Here is an 18070-nt window from a genome sequence, read left to right on the forward strand (position 1 = left end):
CAAAATTTTTCCAATGGGTCATCTTAAGTTTAGATGAAGGCACCCTTACTACTTTTCCTTTACCTGTATCTCAGCCTTAGAGGCCCTCGCGTTAAAATAAAGAGACTGGGAAGAACATAGCAACATACTCCCGTTCAAGGAATAACTCAAAAGTCCAGGATGAAAAAAAGAAAATAGATGCCTGTAGTCTAAAATTAATCCTTTATTGAAGTGGAGACACAAGGGTAGCCCGACTCTGGCCGAGTTTCGCCGTAACACAACGGCTGCCTCAGGGGCTTACATCAATCTTCTTGAGCTCCTCAATCATATATAAACTAAAATGAAAGATGATCGTATAGATAACTGTATGATCTCTTATGTTGCTCCGTCTTACAGCATTCGCAGAACATCGATCTCCACTTGTGAAGTCAAATGGTTTACATAGTGAACAAATATATATCATATGGGGGAATTGCAATATTTATGAGAGAGAGAGAACCTCTGGAGTAACACACATATTAGTCATCTATTTATACAACTGTAGAAGGGTCAACAAGTAACTGGAGGTGAGGTTTTGGTGGAGGTCTAGGGTTTGGGGTCAGTTTTACATGCATAATCAGAGGGACAAGCAGCACAGTACACATCAGTGAAGATTTGTTGTGATTTTGAATGAGGAAAGCAACAAAAAGATGAGATTTCTACAATGTACTTTTGCCCTAGCTTATTAGCACCTAGGTAGAGATAATTGTAGCACACATTGCAGAAAAATACCTATGCAAAGCAGTAAAATAGCACACATTGTAGTAACTCAAAAATTACCTTAACCATGCCCCTTTTTTTATTATGGTTGCTATTCATGTGAAATTTATAGCAAACTGATAACTCTAGGCCAATATTTCAGATCTTCTGGCTAGCTATCTTATAAGGTACATAAGCTCTGAGCTTTCTGTGTCTTTTTTGATCATTCAGCCAGGTCTGATATTTTGTTTATTATGAACTACAGAATTGTTAGGTGGCGTGTGTGCCTACTCATTAATGATGTAAGAAGGTGTTGATTATCATTCTGCCTTCATTAGGGTAAACATTATAGTTTCTACACATATTTTGAAAAATGTGTAATACATTTCAGGTATGCTGAGATTCACAAAAGGGATGCACATAGCCCAATAATTATTTTTGTAATTTGTAAGTTGGTACTTTGTAAATTGGTAATTTGTAAGTTGGTTTATAAATTGTTTATGCTCTTTACAGGAGGGACAACTGCAAACAAAAATGATCAATGCTGGCTTACAGTATGGCTATGAATATCTTGGTAATACTCCTAGATTGGTTATTACCCCTCTTACAGATAGATGCTACAGGTAAAAATACAAAGTAGTGAAAATATTTCATATGTAAATGCACATACTGTGACATCAAAGTAAAAACAGGTTTAATTTTTTCCATGTCAGCAGATGATATCAATTGATTTGGTGTATCTAGCCTCCATAATGTTTCTGCACATCAATTAGTCCTTCATTTGGTTATTTTATTTCTAGTTTTCAGCCTTGGCAACAGATTCTGATACCATTGGGGAGTTTATTTGTGTGCTATAAATATTTTAGAGTTTTTCAACACTTTTATTCTCACTTTAAAAAGCTAGAGAATAGGTTTCTATGCATCCCCCTTCTGTGTGATTGTTAGGTTATGTTTTTTCAGTTTTCTGATTATAGTCCCTCATGTGCCCTCTCAATTGCTGTTCAGTGTTAATAGACTGCTCTGCTTGAGCTTTGTTCTCCCAGGTAATAACTCCATCAGACAACTGCCAACCCAGTATGTGATGAAGCCATAAAAAAGACAAACACAACTTAAGCTTTTATGCTTTTATCTAAGTAGTAACTGAGAGGATAGAAAAATTATCTGGGATAAAATACTAATAGAGTACATATGACTTAGAAGTTTAATTTGGGCACATTCATAAAACATATCTAATTTTTACTGAATCACTTTTAACTTTAACTTATTAGTTTGCCAGTTACAGTATGCCTCATCTCTGAACATAAATGCTTGTGACCAGAAACATTAAGAAAATGTGTTTGTATTGTTTAAGTTTAGAGCAGTGGAATATCAATAAATGAAATCCAGTACTGAATACTGAATCAATGTGCATAGAAGATTACTGGCAATCTGGTCAGAAGAAGTATTGGACAGTAAAAGTAGAGGTATGCTTTCTCTGAAAATAAGCAAGTGGATCTTGTGATCCTAGTCAACACCAAATGGATGATCCAGAGTTCTCTGGAAAGATTTTTAGGCCGTTACTACTCAAGCACAGGAATTCCTGTCCTGCTGTGGTCCACAGCACCCCTCAGTTCCTTTTCATCCACCAAGGCTGAAATGGATTTCCATGTTAGTAGCTCTACAGCTTTACTTGGCTTCATTTTGCTATTATCTTTGAGCTTCAGCCTGAACACACTCTCTACCTTTCCTTAGTTAGTTTTGTTTTTTTTTACAGTAAGCTACATTTTTTTCTTTCCTTTGTCATTTGCTCAGCTGGCCTAGGAAATATTTTCTTCAACGTGATAATGCCAAGCAGTTCTCATGTCCAAAATGTTTGTTTTTTCAGATACCTTGCCAAAAGAAGTCCTCATTTGATTTCACCATTTTGATTTTCCTTATGTAATCCCCTCTTGGTTTTAAGCCCCTAATGTAGGGGTCACAAAGTTCCCGGGCCAAGCCCACTGTCCTGAACCTCTCATTCGTCTCATCATTTACTTTGCAGTAGTTAGCCACTGGGAAGCTGGGGTCCAACTGGCTGGGAGGATGATAAGCCTCTGAGGCCCTAGCCTCTGAGGCCCTAGGCTCTCTTTCTCCACTCAGCCACTCTTCCCGTGGTACTCACATTGTAGATCTTAGCAGTTTCAGCAGGCTGGATCTTAGGTCGGAAGAAAGCAGGAAGAGGCTTGGAGTGGTTTTCAAACAAAAAGTAGTTTACTGCAACTTAAAAAATAGAATCCAGTCAAGAATGCCAAAAATCATCATCATAAAAAGAATAATAAATAACTCCAAGTGTTGGAGTGTTACAGTCTATCTATTCATGTTCAGTCTCTTAAGTGATGTCCAAAGCCCAAAATCCCTTCTCAGAGATGGGAAAGATAACTCTCTTCTCAAACAGTACAGGGAGATAGTGGTGAAAAAATATCTCCCTCCAACAAAAGAAAAGCAAAACTTCTCTCAAAGAGTTCTTACTCCTGAGACACCACACACCCCACTTTCACTGAGCAGAAGATGCTGCAGTACCCTGACCCAGAGGACTCTGCTTTAACTGTGCACAAAGCACAGATGCCAAAATCAAGTCCCTTAAGATGGGGTAGTGTTGCACTCCTGCCCGCGGGCCTAGCCACGAGCAGGAGCTTACCTCTGCAGCCCGGAGGCCGCCATCTTACTGGTGTGGCAGGAGCCATGCTGGGATTTCCCATGCGGCAGGAGCCCGCAGACAGTCTTATCTTTATTGTGGCAGTGATCCGCAGACTTCAGCTGGCTCTTCTGCGGCACGGAGCCACTGCCCATGCTGTCCTTGGCAGGCCTAGAGGCCTGCTCCTCAGCAGCATGCATGCTGCCATCGCTCTGCCTTCTCGAGCAGCTCGGACGCCACCTTCCTCGGGCCTGCTCCTGCACATCGGCGTCTTCAGCAAGACCGCTGTCCAGGGTCCTGCACTTCTTCTCTTCCTGCTTCCTTAGGTGCAGGGCCGCGCCTCCTCACTGGTTTTAAAGGGCCAGTGAGGGAGAGGCCCTCCTGGCCCCACCTGATGACATCATTTAGGATCCGCCTCCTTAGTCGTACAAAAGGGCCCCGTTGCCATTCAGTCATTGCCTTCACAAGGAGCAAGTTCCTCCCTGGTGTTCTCCAAGAAGCTGGTCTTGTTGGTCTTCCTGCATTCTCCGCTCCTCTGGGCATTCCTGTGTTCTTCGTTGGATCCTTCATCATCGTCTGTCCTTGTCTCTGCTGATGTCTCGTCTGTTCCGATGTCTCCTTCGTCCCGACTCCTGGTGTTCCTTCATCCAGTCTTCTTCTGATGTTTGTCTTGTCCAGATGTCCAAGGCTTTGTCAGATCCCTCCCAGCATGGTCTGCGACCAGCCCGGCTGGGTTGGTAGGGTGTGCTGCAGATTATATTCAGGTACTGTTGGTCCCTATCCCCAAAGGACTTACAATCTTACAAGGTTATTCATAAAAATGCGTTATGGCATTAACGCATGCATTAACTGTTGCACTGGAGGTGGACCCTTGGCCTGGTGCAGGATTGGTAAGGCCTCTGGTAGGACCCAGAGAGTGCCTGCCACCAGGAGGCAGAGCACACAAAGAGATAGAGGCTAGCTGGAGCTTCGCCATTAGCAATCCAGGGTTTCCGCAGGTTGAGCCCTTGGGTACCCGGACTGCCTGGACTTAGGTGGGCCTCAGAGGGTCTCCCAGAGAGGTGGTGGAGAGGTGTGCCCACCACGAGCAAAGGTGCATGGTTGGTGAAGAGAGGAGGGACTAGACTCGAACAAGGATCACCGGAGACCTCAGGAAGGCAACAGGAAATGAAAGTCCTCCGGGCGAGATAGGCAGTTCCTATTGGTCTAGTCAGAAGTAGGCCACGAGGAGGCTGGTCTGGTGATCACAGGAGGAGCGAACAGAATATCTGAGTGGAACGCAAGGGTCAAAGCCAGGGAATCCATCCGAGGGTGGTCAGCCAAAGCAAGAGTCTGTTCCGAGATCAGTCCGAGTGTAGTCAAGGCAAGCAGAGGTCAGTTCCAGGCGGCGGTCAACATGGTCCAAGGGCAGGCAGAGGTCAGGTCCAGGCAGCGGTCAAGCGTGGTAGGGCAAGCAGAGGTCAGTACCATGTATCAGTTCAAGAAGGTACCACGAGAAGAGGACGAGGAGCAGGAATCAGGACAGATGCTGGGACACAGAGAGGACCACAGGAACACAGGAACGCAGGAGCACTGGAACAAGACAGGAACACAGGAACACTGGAACAGGGACTGGATCAAGGAAGCAGGAACAACACAGGAATGTAGGACGGCAACTAGCTACACCGGAGGTGTCGACATGATTGCTAAGGTGAGGTTCTGGGGAAAGGGCCTCGCCTCTTATAGTCCTGCTAAGTGATGTCATCGGAAGGCGTCCAGGCCAAGGTTCCCACCCTCGGTCCGGTAAATGTGGAGATGTCGGCCGCACGTGCGCCTGGGGGGGGGGGGGGGGGGCAAGGAGGCTGAAGACACGGAGCCCCTACGGGAGCTCTGCTGAGAGGCCTGCAGAATGGAGGAAGCCAGAGAGGTCCGAGGAGAATGTTGGGGACGTTGGGAGCTGGCAGCTGCGGCAAGGGAAGAGGAGCTGGAGCTTGTGGAGGGAAGTGCGAGGTGAGCAGGCCCGGTTGCAGCACAAACGCGACCGGGACTAGCAACATTAACGTGTTATTGCATGTGATAATTACGCTAGCACATGGCGCAAATGTAAATTTTTGAAAGGGGTGAGATCAGGGAGGAGTTTGGGAGGGATTTATGAAAATAAGGGGCAATATTGCACCGTGTAATAGCATAACGCATGCTATTACATGGTGCAATATGCCATGGTTTTAATGCCATGGTTTTAATGCCAGAAATAACTACACCTTTTTTCCTGGCGTTAAGCTGTGCAATATACCGGTACCTGAAATGGCCATAATGCAATTCATAACAAATTTTTAGAATTACATTTTGGCCTTTTCTGGGCTTGGGAGGGGAGAGGGGGAGAGGGGAGAAGAAGAGTGGAGTGGAGTGGAAGTAGAGAGAGAGCCTCTGGGGAGGCCCTCCCAGTATGCAGCTATTTATATCTCTATAGGAGGGCCATCTAATAGGTCAAAGTGAGGTGGTGGTGGTGGTGCTTTAAGGGCCAGTTTCTCATGTACAGTGAGATGTATGAAGATTTGGTGTCATTTGGAGTTAGGAAATTCTCAAAGATAAAATTTTGTAATATGTTATCTCACCCTAGCTTGATGGTACCCTGATAGAGTCCATCAAGCTAGGGTGAGTGAACATAGTGGAAACGGCTTCTTTGTGAGACTTTCCTCACTCCAACTGACGTCAAATCTTCACCAAGGTGTACCGTGCTGTTCAGATGTCTCACTCTACATGAGAAACTACAGTGAAGGCCTTGTAAATAGGTTTTCTCTCTCACTCTCTCTCTCCAGCACAAGGGGTGCAATAAATTTACCACACAATACTACCAATGTGAAGTGGTATATTATTGCGCAGTGCGGTAATTATAAAATGTCCCTATATATGCCCCTTTTTCTTATTGTGGGTCTTATCCATGCATTAATAATGCATTTTGATGAATCTAGGGGTAAGTTTATACCTGAGACAATGGAGGGTAAAGGGACTTGCCCAAGGTCACAAGGAGCAACAGTGATTACCCTAATTTGTAGCCTGGTGCTCTAACCACTAGGCTACTCCTCCACTGAAAAGGACCCAGGATTTCACCCAGTTTTTCCCTCAAGAGAAACAGACATAATTTGGTAATTTAATGGAGATGGTGAAGAGTGCTACCATCATCTGGTCTGCATGATCTTCAATGTTTTTGAGACAGAATTGAGATCCTTTAGTGAGGCCACTGATACTCCCAGACTGTCGTGACTGTGGGCTTCAGGCTTCAGAGAGGATTTGCAGGAATGGCTTGCTGATGTGCCTTGCGATGATAACAATCTCTTTGGAGATAAAGTCAAAGAAACAGTGGAACTTAGGAAAGACTGCTTCACTAGCACAAGCAAAGGAGCTATAAATCTCAGTCAAAAGCAGAGAAAAGTTTTTGAATAGATCAGACAGTCAGAATTCCAGTCTCTCTCCTGCCAAGGTTTTCATAAAAGTTTGGCTTATTTTAACTTCAGACATCTGGGCCCCCCTGGTAAGGGATGTTACAGATTGCATCTATTATAAATCTCTCAAAATCATCAGCTCAGAAAAGCACTAAGGATTGCTCAACAGCATTACCTATTCAGATCAGAAATTACTTCCTTCTTGCAAGTTTTTTTATCATCTCTTTAAAAACTGGGAAACCATCCCATACTAGACTTAATGGTCTTGCAGAAATTCCTTCTACTTAAAACAAACTAAAATCCACTTAACTTTTTGTGTCTTTTGATTCTAGTAGACCTGGGAGTGGAGTAATAAAATGTATCATCTTTAATTGGATAGCAAATTGCATTGCTTTTTGTTATGTCCAGGCAAGTCTGACCATAGAGGGGTATGTTAGGGCCATGGCAAAGTCAGTCATCCACCTAAGATCTAAAATGTATTTCCATAGAGGAAATTTTCAAGGCTGTCATGTAGACTTTTCACACGTTCATATTCCATTAGTAACTGCATATGGTTTCCTGGCAGTATAGTAAGTTTAGACTATCCATTCTCCATGGCTTCTTGAAGGATAGAGCCCAACTCCATCCTTCTAGGGCCCATTATATAGTTCTTGGGTTTTTTCCATTTTGTTTAAACATACCTCCCCTCCCCATGCCACAAAACAAAAAGGCTTTTTCCCAACAAAAAATGTTTCCTGCCATTTGGCAGTTATTATTATTTCCCTTTTTAGTTGAAAATACCTTTAGCTAGGGAATTCCTCTTATGTGATATGGTGAACCTACCTGTCTTTAAAGAAAAAGAAGTTGCTGATCTATAAAAGTTGTTTGCTGAAGATGGCATTTCACCAGTTACATAATTCATCCCGTCACTACATTGGAGTTGTTCTGTCCCCAGTCAAAGCTAGGTTATTAGAACTGTGGGATGCAACTGGGCCAAACTAGCACAGGAGCTTCAGTGCACGAGAAGTAAAGGATTTTAGGCCTATCCGGATAATTCTGGAAGATTGTTTGGTGCCAAGGGCACACTTATGTGCCAAACCCATTTAGGTGTCCTGCTGTGTTCAGAGGTACCTGTTACAGGTAAGCAATTTCACTAAATCTTGACAGATGATAGATTGGTAGGCCTGTACATGGAAGGCTGTACATTCCTTTTCTCTACTATTACTGGTTCTGGCAATACATGAACATTAAAATCTATTAAATGAAGAACAACAAAATAATTTTGGGCCTAAATACCTTAAATGTGGTCTAACAGAAATGGTGCATTTTTATTGTTTAATTTTATAAGCATTTTGCTTGTTTAAATTTCCAGAACTCTGTTTGGTGCTCTTCATCTTCATCTTGGAGGAGCTCCGGAAGGTCCTGCTGGCACTGGCAAGACAGAAACTACAAAAGACTTGGCAAAGGCTGTTGCCAAACAGTGCGTAGTGTTCAATTGTTCTGATGGTTTGGACTACCTTGCTTTAGGAAAGTTCTTCAAGGTTTGTAGTAAACCAAATTATATTAAAAATATTTTGCATTCTAGGACCAACATTTCTACCACGGTCTTCTTCTGTTTTATTAAAACTTGTAGCAGAACAGATTGGACTGAATTTTGAATATTTGTACAGTAGTTAGGTGTCTACAATAGAAACATGGAAACATGACATCAGATGACTGTACAGCCTATGTAGTCTGCCCATCAAAACCAAATGCTCAGCCCTTCAGGTCCTACCATTCCTTCAGAGATTCCCTGTGCTTATCCCATGCTTTTGTGAATTCAGAAACTAGCCTTGCCTCCTGCACCTCTACTGGGAGGTTGTTAGATGTATCCACCACCCTTTCTGTATAGAAATATTTTCTTCAATGACTCCTGAGTCTATCTCCTTTCACCCTTATTTCATGACCATTTGTTCCAGAGCCTCCTTTCTGTTGAAAGAGGCCTGCCTCCTGTGCATCGATACCTTGGATGACTCTTTTATATCCCATCTTTCCTCTAGGGTATACATGTTAGATCTGTCCTCATACACTTTACAGTGAAGACCACTGACTCTTTTAGTAGTCACCTTCTGGATTGACTTCAACTGATTTATATCGTTTTGAAGGTGCGTCTCCAGAATTGTACACAGTATTCCAAATGAGGTATCACCAGGGACTTATATAAGGGCAAACACCTTCTTATTTCTGCTGACCATTCCTCTCTCTATACAACGATGCATCTTTCTGGCTTTTGCTGTCAATTTACCTACCTTTTTGGCTACCTTGACATCATCAGATATGATCACCCCCAGATCTCACTCTTGTATCGTATATAGAAGAATCTCACCTCCCATTAAAATGAAGTTGCACCAGTGGACTAGATGAGGTAATATATTTTTAATACATTTTTTAAAACCACAAGTGAAAAATTAAACTGGTGATATGCAAACCAGTTTGGTTTAAATTTGAACATCAACCAAATAGGCCATAACTCAAGTCATATAAATCTGAGCCATTTACAACTCAGTTTGGATAAATCTAGAGCAGTATTTCTCAAACACTGGTATACAGGGATTGACTAGCTACCTACCTGAAATTGCATAGACTAGCTGCAGAGCTGCTGAACTCAGGTATAAGGGAGGGGAGGAGGAAGTGTAAGTTCCTCTTTGAAAATTGGAAAATTGAAGAACAGGGGTGGGGTAAGAACCTTCCCCAAACTTGACAGCTCAGGAGTAGATTCTGCAGCATATTAAGACATTTAAAATATAATTACTTACAACGTTTTTTAAAAGATTTCTCCTTGAGGTCTCAGTGTCTCTATCTCTCCTACCAGATTCCACCTCCATCTATATCACTCTTCAACAAGACATCCATTCCCCTCTTTCCTTCTGCTAGCCTCAGTTCTCCATATTCCCTCTCCTCCTTCGCCTTTCTTGCTTAGCGAAAGTGGCATGGATCAGCCTAGTGCTAACAGCTTTACAAACAAAAATCTGGCCACATGTCCCTGCCCTCTACAATCAAACTACCCCCTCCCCCCTGACTCCCAACCCTGTGAATGTGTTTTTTTTTTTTAATTTGGAGCCGTACCAGAAGCTCAACTGCTGGAACAGCACAGCTGCTACACGATGAATATTAAGAGGCAAACAGGAGACTAAATCAGCATGCACCTCATTTTCAGGCCCCACAATGGCCTCAACCTTTCCTGGCTTCTGTATGGGAGAGGGGGCCTGAGAATGGAGTGTTTGCTGTCTGGCCATTCCTTAATGCTGAGCTGGCTGCCACTGCTGCTGTTGTTCCAGCGATTAGGCCTCAGAAATGGCACAAGCTGAAGAAGTTTTGCAGTAGATTGCGTAGGGAGCAGGTTAGAGGGAGTCTCTGCTGGCCTGGACAACATCCATCTGGCCATGGTATGGGGTGCAGTGCAGCAGGTGCAGCTGTGGTGCCAGTCTCATTTCCTCATCTTCCTCCTACAATCACCACTGTTCTGCAGACCAACAGTTGACAAACACTGATCTAGAGCATTAGTAACTTGACTTTAATCTCTGTATTCATCTGGTTTGGTTATTTTGTATATGCAATAGGTGAAAATATTTGTAGATATGCACTTATGTTTCAGGTATTATAGAGATTTGTACTATCTTTTAATTCATTAAGGGGTAGATTTTAAAAGGAGCGCATGCGCGTCCTTGTGTGCACCGATTTTATAACATGCATGTTATAAAATCCGTTGGCCATGCGCAGGGGGGGGGGTAAATTTTACTAAATTACACATGGTGATGCCATTGGGCCTCCCCCAGTTCCCTATCCTCTGCCTAACCTTCCTTCCCTTCCCCCTCTCCACCCTGACCTCTAACCCCTTCCTAGCTACCCAGAAATCAGAAAATTGTTTATTTTTCTACTTCCTGCTCCTTCCAAGCAGAAGTAGTTTCCCAGCATGCGCTTCCCTGGGATAGCGGCTAATGACCGCTGTCCTGGCCAGCCTCTGTCCCACCTCGCCTCTCCCCTCCCTGCCTAGACCCTACTCCTGGCCCTCCCCTTTTTCAGGGCCCAGCATTTATGCGTGTATTGGGACTTACCCACATGGCCGGGCCCTTTTGAAAATGCGCGTGGTGCACACAGGGCCAAGCCACACACAAAAGTCCTGATTTTTACACGCACATTCATTTAAAAATTTGCCCCTTAATTTGGGAATATTTGCATAAATCAAATCAAATCTGAGTAAACTTGTGTTATTATACAAAAAATGCCCCAAACAGCACACATTTGAAGGTCAATAGCAACAGGGCCAGTTCTAGGGAAAATGGCAACCTGGATGAAAATTGTTGATGTTGCCCCCCCTCTCCCACCTGATTCCCACCTCGGGTCCTTGCTGTTGATTTGGATAGGAGGATATGCAAGTTCTCTCTACAAGTGAGTGGCAAGGACTGGGATAACCACCATCCAGCATCTTCTCATCTGCCTCTTAACACCCCCATCCCAAGCATACACTCTTTTGACTTTTAACTACCCCCATCCCCAGCAACTGTCCCCTGCCTTTCTTTTCCACACCCCAGTATCTTCCTCTTACCTTCCCCGTCTGCTGCCAGTGAATCTACCCATCCGCATGTTCGTATTGCCTTCTCCCCAGGTAAAATACCTGTTTAGTAGCAGAGCTGCTAGCACCGTGTCTTCCCTTCCCTTCCATTCCATCCCATCCATTCCTGTACCCTGATTTCATGCAGCATGAGATCAGCATACAAGAAGTATTTGCCCATGAATTTTGAATATGCTCACAGGACTAGCAATGATGAGGAAGACTGATGGTAGCAACAACACAGGCTGCTGCTGCTCCTCCTGATTTTCTGCTGCGGTTGGCTATGGGTCTGTGTGTCTTAAGGTGCGGGGCTTGTACAGCTGCTTAAGGAGCTAGTATTGGTGCTGAATCTGGCCAGCGATGCACCTTATTGCATAGCTCCCCAGCTGACCATTCTACTAGCTATACCCTAAAGCCAGCTCCAAGTGGCAACAGACTCTCCAAGTATATATGAACCAAATATTTTGATATCCAAATCATCATGTGAACTGGAGATTTTCCCATCACTATTTTCAATGTAATATTTATTTGACTAATAATGTAAATCAAAATATGAATGACTTAGTGAAAGCTTTGATAGACTATACCAGAGGTGCATAACTAAATTCCTCCAGTGATGCAAACAATTCTTGTTTTCAGAATATCCACAGTGAATATACATGAGATAAATTTGCGTGCACTGCCTCCATTGAAAGCAAAGATATGCATATTCATTGTGAGTATACCAAAAACCAGACCTGTTTGCAGCGCTCGAGGAATGGAGGTTATGTACCAATGGACTATTCAGTTTTTTTGTAATTTAATGCAATATTTTTCCTGTAAAACAGCTACAATTATAAAACAAAATTTACTTGTAATCTAAAAGTAGATGTTGTTTAATTATGCTGCATTGAATAATTAGCTAATTGTCTTAAATTAGACATTGCTAAACTCATTCCTTCTAGGGATTGCTGTCTTGTGGAGCCTGGGCTTGTTTTGATGAATTTAACAGAATTGACCTGGAAGTACTTTCTGTTGTTGCCCAACAAATTCTTACTATCCAAAGAGGTAATAAGTTATTTTGATGGTCTTTATCTGCTGGAATCCAACTTTCATCAGATATCTTGATGGAATGTAATTCTGTTTGTCTTTATAGGCATTAATTCAGGATCGGATTTATTAGTTTTTGAAGGAACTGAACTGAAACTGAATCCTACATGTGCTGTTTTTATAACAATGAATCCAGGGTATGCAGGGCGTTCAGAACTTCCAGACAACCTTAAGGTACAGAAGTTCATGTCATTAGTTTGCATTTTCTTAATTATCATGATAAAAACATTGGGGCCAATTTTCAAAGAGTTTAGGCTCCTAACTTAAGGAGTTAGGCCTCTAAATTTGCCCTTTTGAAAATCTACTAGGCTCCTAGTTTCATTAGTTTTCTAAAAAGTGGATGGCTCCAGGGGTGGAGTTAGGGCAGGGAAACAAAGTTAGGTGTGTAGCACTGATTTTCAGAGCTAGGCACCTAATTTAGGGGCCTAAATCTAAGAAAATAAATAGTAGGCCTACATTTAGGACCTTAACTTTTAAGCTCCTAAATTTATGTGAATTTTCAGCAAAAACCTCAAGCACCTAATTTAGAATCCTAAATTTAAAAGCTCGGCTTTGTTTGAACATCTGCCCCCATTGTTTGTTACTCAGGTGAGATGAATTATAGTATAGATACTGAACATTGAGATCTTTCTGGCCGCCTTATGTTTTCTTTTGTTCCGTATAATGCAATATGTAATTAAAATAAAATAATGCTGGAATACTTAAGCAGTTTGTAAGTAACTGTCCTCATAGTATTGGGACCCATAGTCTATGTGTAGATATATCAAACTAAAGGCAAAGTAATCAAACAAGGGAAGTGACAGTCTTTGGTGACAGAAACACCCAGAATCAAGGAGATTATTACTAATAGGTTTTTTTTTTTTAACAATATTAATAATGATTGCAAACGTAATTTATTTTGAATTGTTTTATTGTTAATCATCGTTGTAACAGTGTTTCAATGAGCATCTCCTATCCCATGGAGCTTACTGAAGATTGCAGCTGCTGGCAATAACACTCCTTTTACTGATAAGAGTGATCTCATTAATTCATTTCAATTTAAGAAGCATAAAAAGAACTACAGCAATTCTGACATCTTTCATGAAGGAAAAGTTCTCAGTCAATGTCATGCATATAGATTGAGGTGGCTTAGAAATGGCATAATTTTCAGAATTCTCAGCATAATCACTACAAATGCCAAATTGTTACTGGTATTCTCCCTGACATCCCTTTGGATGTTAGTATAGTAAATTGTACTTGAGTCACACAAGCAAAGTGATGAAAGTTTTGGATTGATTGGTTCCTTCATTATAGTCTATACTGTGATAGAATAGCTATTATTAATGTTTAGAATTAAGAAGTACAAGCTGATTGAAGCTATTGGGCTTGTATAAATTTGTCTGAAAGTTATGCACAGTACATTTCTTTGCAGTTATAAAGTCCTGGAGAGATAGGGAAGATTAAACTAGTTGCAATTCTGAAATATTAATAAAAAAAAGAAAAGCATTCTGATAACTAAGGTATCACCTTGCACAATGTCATCAGCTATTTCAGCCATTTTGTTTTGTTTTTTTTACTTTGAGCATGCAAGCAGTTTTGTTGTGTTCCGCAGCCATGGAACGTCACGACTGTGGCCCTCTACCTTGCCCGCGGTGGCAATCCGCCGCGGCAGCTCCTAGAAAAACCCCGGAGTCGGTGCCCGTCGCTCCAGCACAGGTCCCCGGGCTAGCCGCCGGGTGGGGAGCTGTCCATGCTCCTCCCTTGCGGCGTCCGGCAGTCTTTACTCTGCGGAGGAAATCCAATATGGCTGCCGCCATCTTTAGGCATGAGGCCGCGCCTCCTCATTAGAATTAAAGGGACCTGCTCCCTTTAACTATCTACAGCTGTTTCCTATGAGCCGGAGTAGAGGAAATATAAAAGGAGACTTCCTCTGCTCATTCCTTGACTTGGCAACGTCCTCTAGCGCTGTCTAAGTCTGCTTGCTTCGGTGATTCTTCTAGTGTTTTGGATCCTTGTTCCTGGTTCCTGTCTCATCTTGGTGTTCCTGGTTCCTGACTTTGGATTGGCAAGCGGTGATTCCTGGTGTGTGACTTTGGACTGGCAAGCGGCGATCCCTTGGTGTGTGACCTCGGACTGGTAAGCGATGACTCTCTGGCACTTGACCTTGGACTTCTTCTGGACCATCCTCTCCAAGGGCCCACCTAAGTCCCAGTGGCCCGGGTCCCTACGGGCTCCTCCCGGGGGGACTGCGGGCTTCCAGGGGTGAAGCTCCAGTTAGCCCTTGCACCGAACTCTTGACTCCTTGACCTCTCAAAGGTCCACCTAAGTCCCAGCGGTCCGGGTCCCTATGGGCTCCTCCTGGGGGGACCGCGGGCTTCCAGTGGTGAAGACACAGTTCCTCTTCTTGACGTCACGACTCTTCGTCTGCCTTTACGGTCATCTCAGTCTTCAGTGCCGAGGGTCAGCTGGTCACATCTTCTGTTCAGCCTCGCCACCCAATGGGAGAACCTACGGATCTTCCTTCTAAGGTATACCATCCTCCCGTCGGCCCAAGGGTTCACAAGCCTGAGCATAACAAGTTTAACTCAAGCAAGAGTTTGTGGATGAATTATAACACTGTTGTATTATCTTATGCCTTAATCATTACCAATATCCATGGCATATTTATTATTATTGCTTTAAAATACCTCATTGTATTGGAAAAGATTTACCAAGTTTGCAGTGAATTACCAACTTACTGTTTGCTGTCTAACTTTAATAAGCATCTATGTATATAGTTGCACCAGAGAAGACTTCAGTGACAAGCTAACAGTGCAATCATTTCCATTCACTTATCTAAACACTATAGCATGTTGTTTCTAATTAATAAGTATGGAAAACATGCAGAAGCATTACTTTGGGAATGCTACATACAACAGGAGTAGCCAACCTTTCATACGTCGAGAGCCACAAAACCAGAATTTGCAGAAAACCACCATGCCTTTCACAGGTGGGTGAGAGATGACCATTACTGCCCCCTCCTCCCATCTACACACACACACACACACACACAGACAAAAGTCAAAGGTCAACTCTCTCTCTCTAACATAAAGACACTGCTGCGTTGGAGTTGGACCCTTGGGCCGATATGGGGTTAACGCAACCCGTAGGCAAGGACCTATGGCTCCCCACCATCGGCAGGTGGAGTGGGCTAATAAGCAGAGGCCGCTGGAGCTTCACCTATACCAGCCCTCGTTCCACGTGGGTTGAGCCTTTGGGTGCCGGGGCTGTCAGGACTTAGGTGGGCCTCTGTATATAGTTGCAGTAGGAGTTGGTTCAGCCCAGAGACAGCAGATGAGAGATGGTAAAGTATTACTCCAGACTGGGTAATGTCCTGGAAACTCGGGTGCCAATGGAACAAAGGCAGACAGGGGGCGCTCGAGCAAACGTAGGCCAAAGCCTGAAGAAACCACGTCCAGGGAGTAAGCAGAAGAGGCATCCAATGGTAGACTTGAGTCAGGGCTGGCGGCGATCCGAAGGCAGTGGCAAGCAAAGCTGAGGTCTGATCACGGAGATAGTCAATAGCGTAGTCAAGCAAAACTGAGGTCTGATCACGGAGATAGTCAATGCGTAGTCGGTCGAAGCAGAGGTCTGTGTCTGGAGATAGTCAGTAGCATAGTCAGGCGAAGTGGAGGTCTGGGTCTGGAGATAGGCAGTAGCGTAGTCAGGTGAAGCGGAGGTCTGGGTCTGGAGAAAGGCAGTAGCGTAGTCAGGTGAAGCGGAGGTCTGGGTCTGGAGATAGGCAGTAGCGTAGTCAGGCGAAGGGGAGGTCTGGGTCTGGAGATAATGGCAAAGTCAGGCAAAGCAAAGTCAAAGTTCGTGTAATCAATCCAAAGCATAAGCAGGGTAGGAATGAAGAGACAGGAACCAGGAACAACGAGGAACAGGTACGCAGGGTTGAGACGAATCTCTAGGAAGCAACAAGTACTCGACCAGCGAGGAGACCTATTGCAAAGGCAACGCTAGGGAACGGAGCCTGAGCTTAAATACTATGGTGAAGTTGATGTCATCCGGGGCTGCGGCTAGGTTCCCGCCACGGTCGCTACTTAAGAGTCAATGAGGCGTGCGCGTGCTCCTAGGGAGGGGCACAGTGCGAGTAGCAGCTTCTCTCCGTGGGCCACGTGGAGAGGACCGACGAGAAGTGGAAGCAGGACCATGAACGCCAGGGACTGTTGCAGAGCTGGAGGCACCGGGGGAGGCCCGAGGATGATGCTGACGGCCCACCGCCGCCAGCGAACAGGAACCAGAGGCTGGAGTCACAGTAGAAATGTGAAGGGGACGTGCAGCGGGTCTGCCACAGACGGCACACGTAACAGACACATACACTCTCTTTCTTTCTCAGCAACACACACTCACTCTCTCAGACAGAAATAAATATACCCACACTCAATCTGTCTCTCTGACCCCCAGACACATACACACAAACACACAAGCACACACACCCACACACACACAAACACGCTTTCTCTCTCTGGCATTGACACACACCCACACTCTCTCTCTCAGACACAAAAACACATATATTTTCTCCAGGTCATAAAGAGAGACACTCTCTCAGCACACATACATTCTCTCTCTCTCTCAGACACAAAGACGCACACACTCTCATCCCATTCCCACCCCTTCTTGGCACACACTCCCATCCCATTCCCACCCCTTCTTGGCACCCACATTCTCTAGGAGACTCACTGGTACCACAGCCAGTGCATAAAACTCACAAGACTCGGGTTGGCCACCCCTGTGTTAGCAGAATATCTTACACATGCAGAACACAGACAGACCTTCATCAAATACAGAGAAAAAAATGAGACTATAAAGTAGAAATAGAAACATACAGACAAAAACTAAACTGGAAATTACAACGTGCTTGACTGTAATATGCAGTGCAACAATGGAAAACAAGAATCACCACCATTCCTCATAAAATAAAATTAAGAATTATAAAACATCATTCATAATAGCAAAACAATACTAATAAAAAGTATAAATATTTCAAAACAGCTGATGAATAGAACATCCAATAATTAAAAATTCACATACCTTTGTTTTAATATTTCCCCAAACACCAATAAAATATTTCAAAACAGTAGTCACATCAAAAAACACCCCAAAATTAAAACTAATAAGGATTAAAAAAAATCTCCTGTTCTCCATACCTAGGATCTTTTGAAAGCCAGTCACCCTGAGATTATTGTGGATTGGGGGCAGGGAGGCCACAGAAAATGTTTCCTTTCTCTTTCACACACACACACACACACACACACACACACACACACACACACACACACACACGTTCATTCACCCATCATTCCATCTCATGTTCTCTCTCTCGCACACACAGGCATTCACACCATACACAAGTACATAGACAGGCATTCTCAAATACACACACACACACACACACACACACAAGCATGCGTTCTCTTACCCATATAGACACATACAGGCAGGCATTCTCACACACACACATACACAGGCAGGCACACTCACACAAACCAAGACACTCTCTTTCCCATTCTTTCTTTCTCTTACAGTCACACAGGCAGGTACTTTCACTCACTCAAATACACACAGGCACTCATTGCAACGCAAACACAAAGG

At 43.7% G+C, this 18070-nt stretch overlaps 1 protein-coding gene across 1 annotated transcript in view; it reads left to right on the plus strand.

Annotated features, from left to right (window-relative positions):
* DNAH7 (dynein axonemal heavy chain 7) overlaps window positions 1-18070 on the plus strand; it is a 724465-nt gene that overhangs the window by 302724 nt on the left and 403671 nt on the right. The window contains 4 exon segments of the mRNA XM_029606081.1: window positions 1231-1340; window positions 8144-8312; window positions 12307-12409; window positions 12498-12625. Of these exon segments, the coding sequence (XP_029461941.1) occupies window positions 1231-1340; window positions 8144-8312; window positions 12307-12409; window positions 12498-12625 (510 nt within the window).

The sequence above is a fragment of the Rhinatrema bivittatum genome, chromosome 6 (genome assembly GCF_901001135.1).
Source record: "Rhinatrema bivittatum chromosome 6, aRhiBiv1.1, whole genome shotgun sequence".
Taxonomy (NCBI): Eukaryota; Metazoa; Chordata; class Amphibia; order Gymnophiona; family Rhinatrematidae; genus Rhinatrema; species Rhinatrema bivittatum.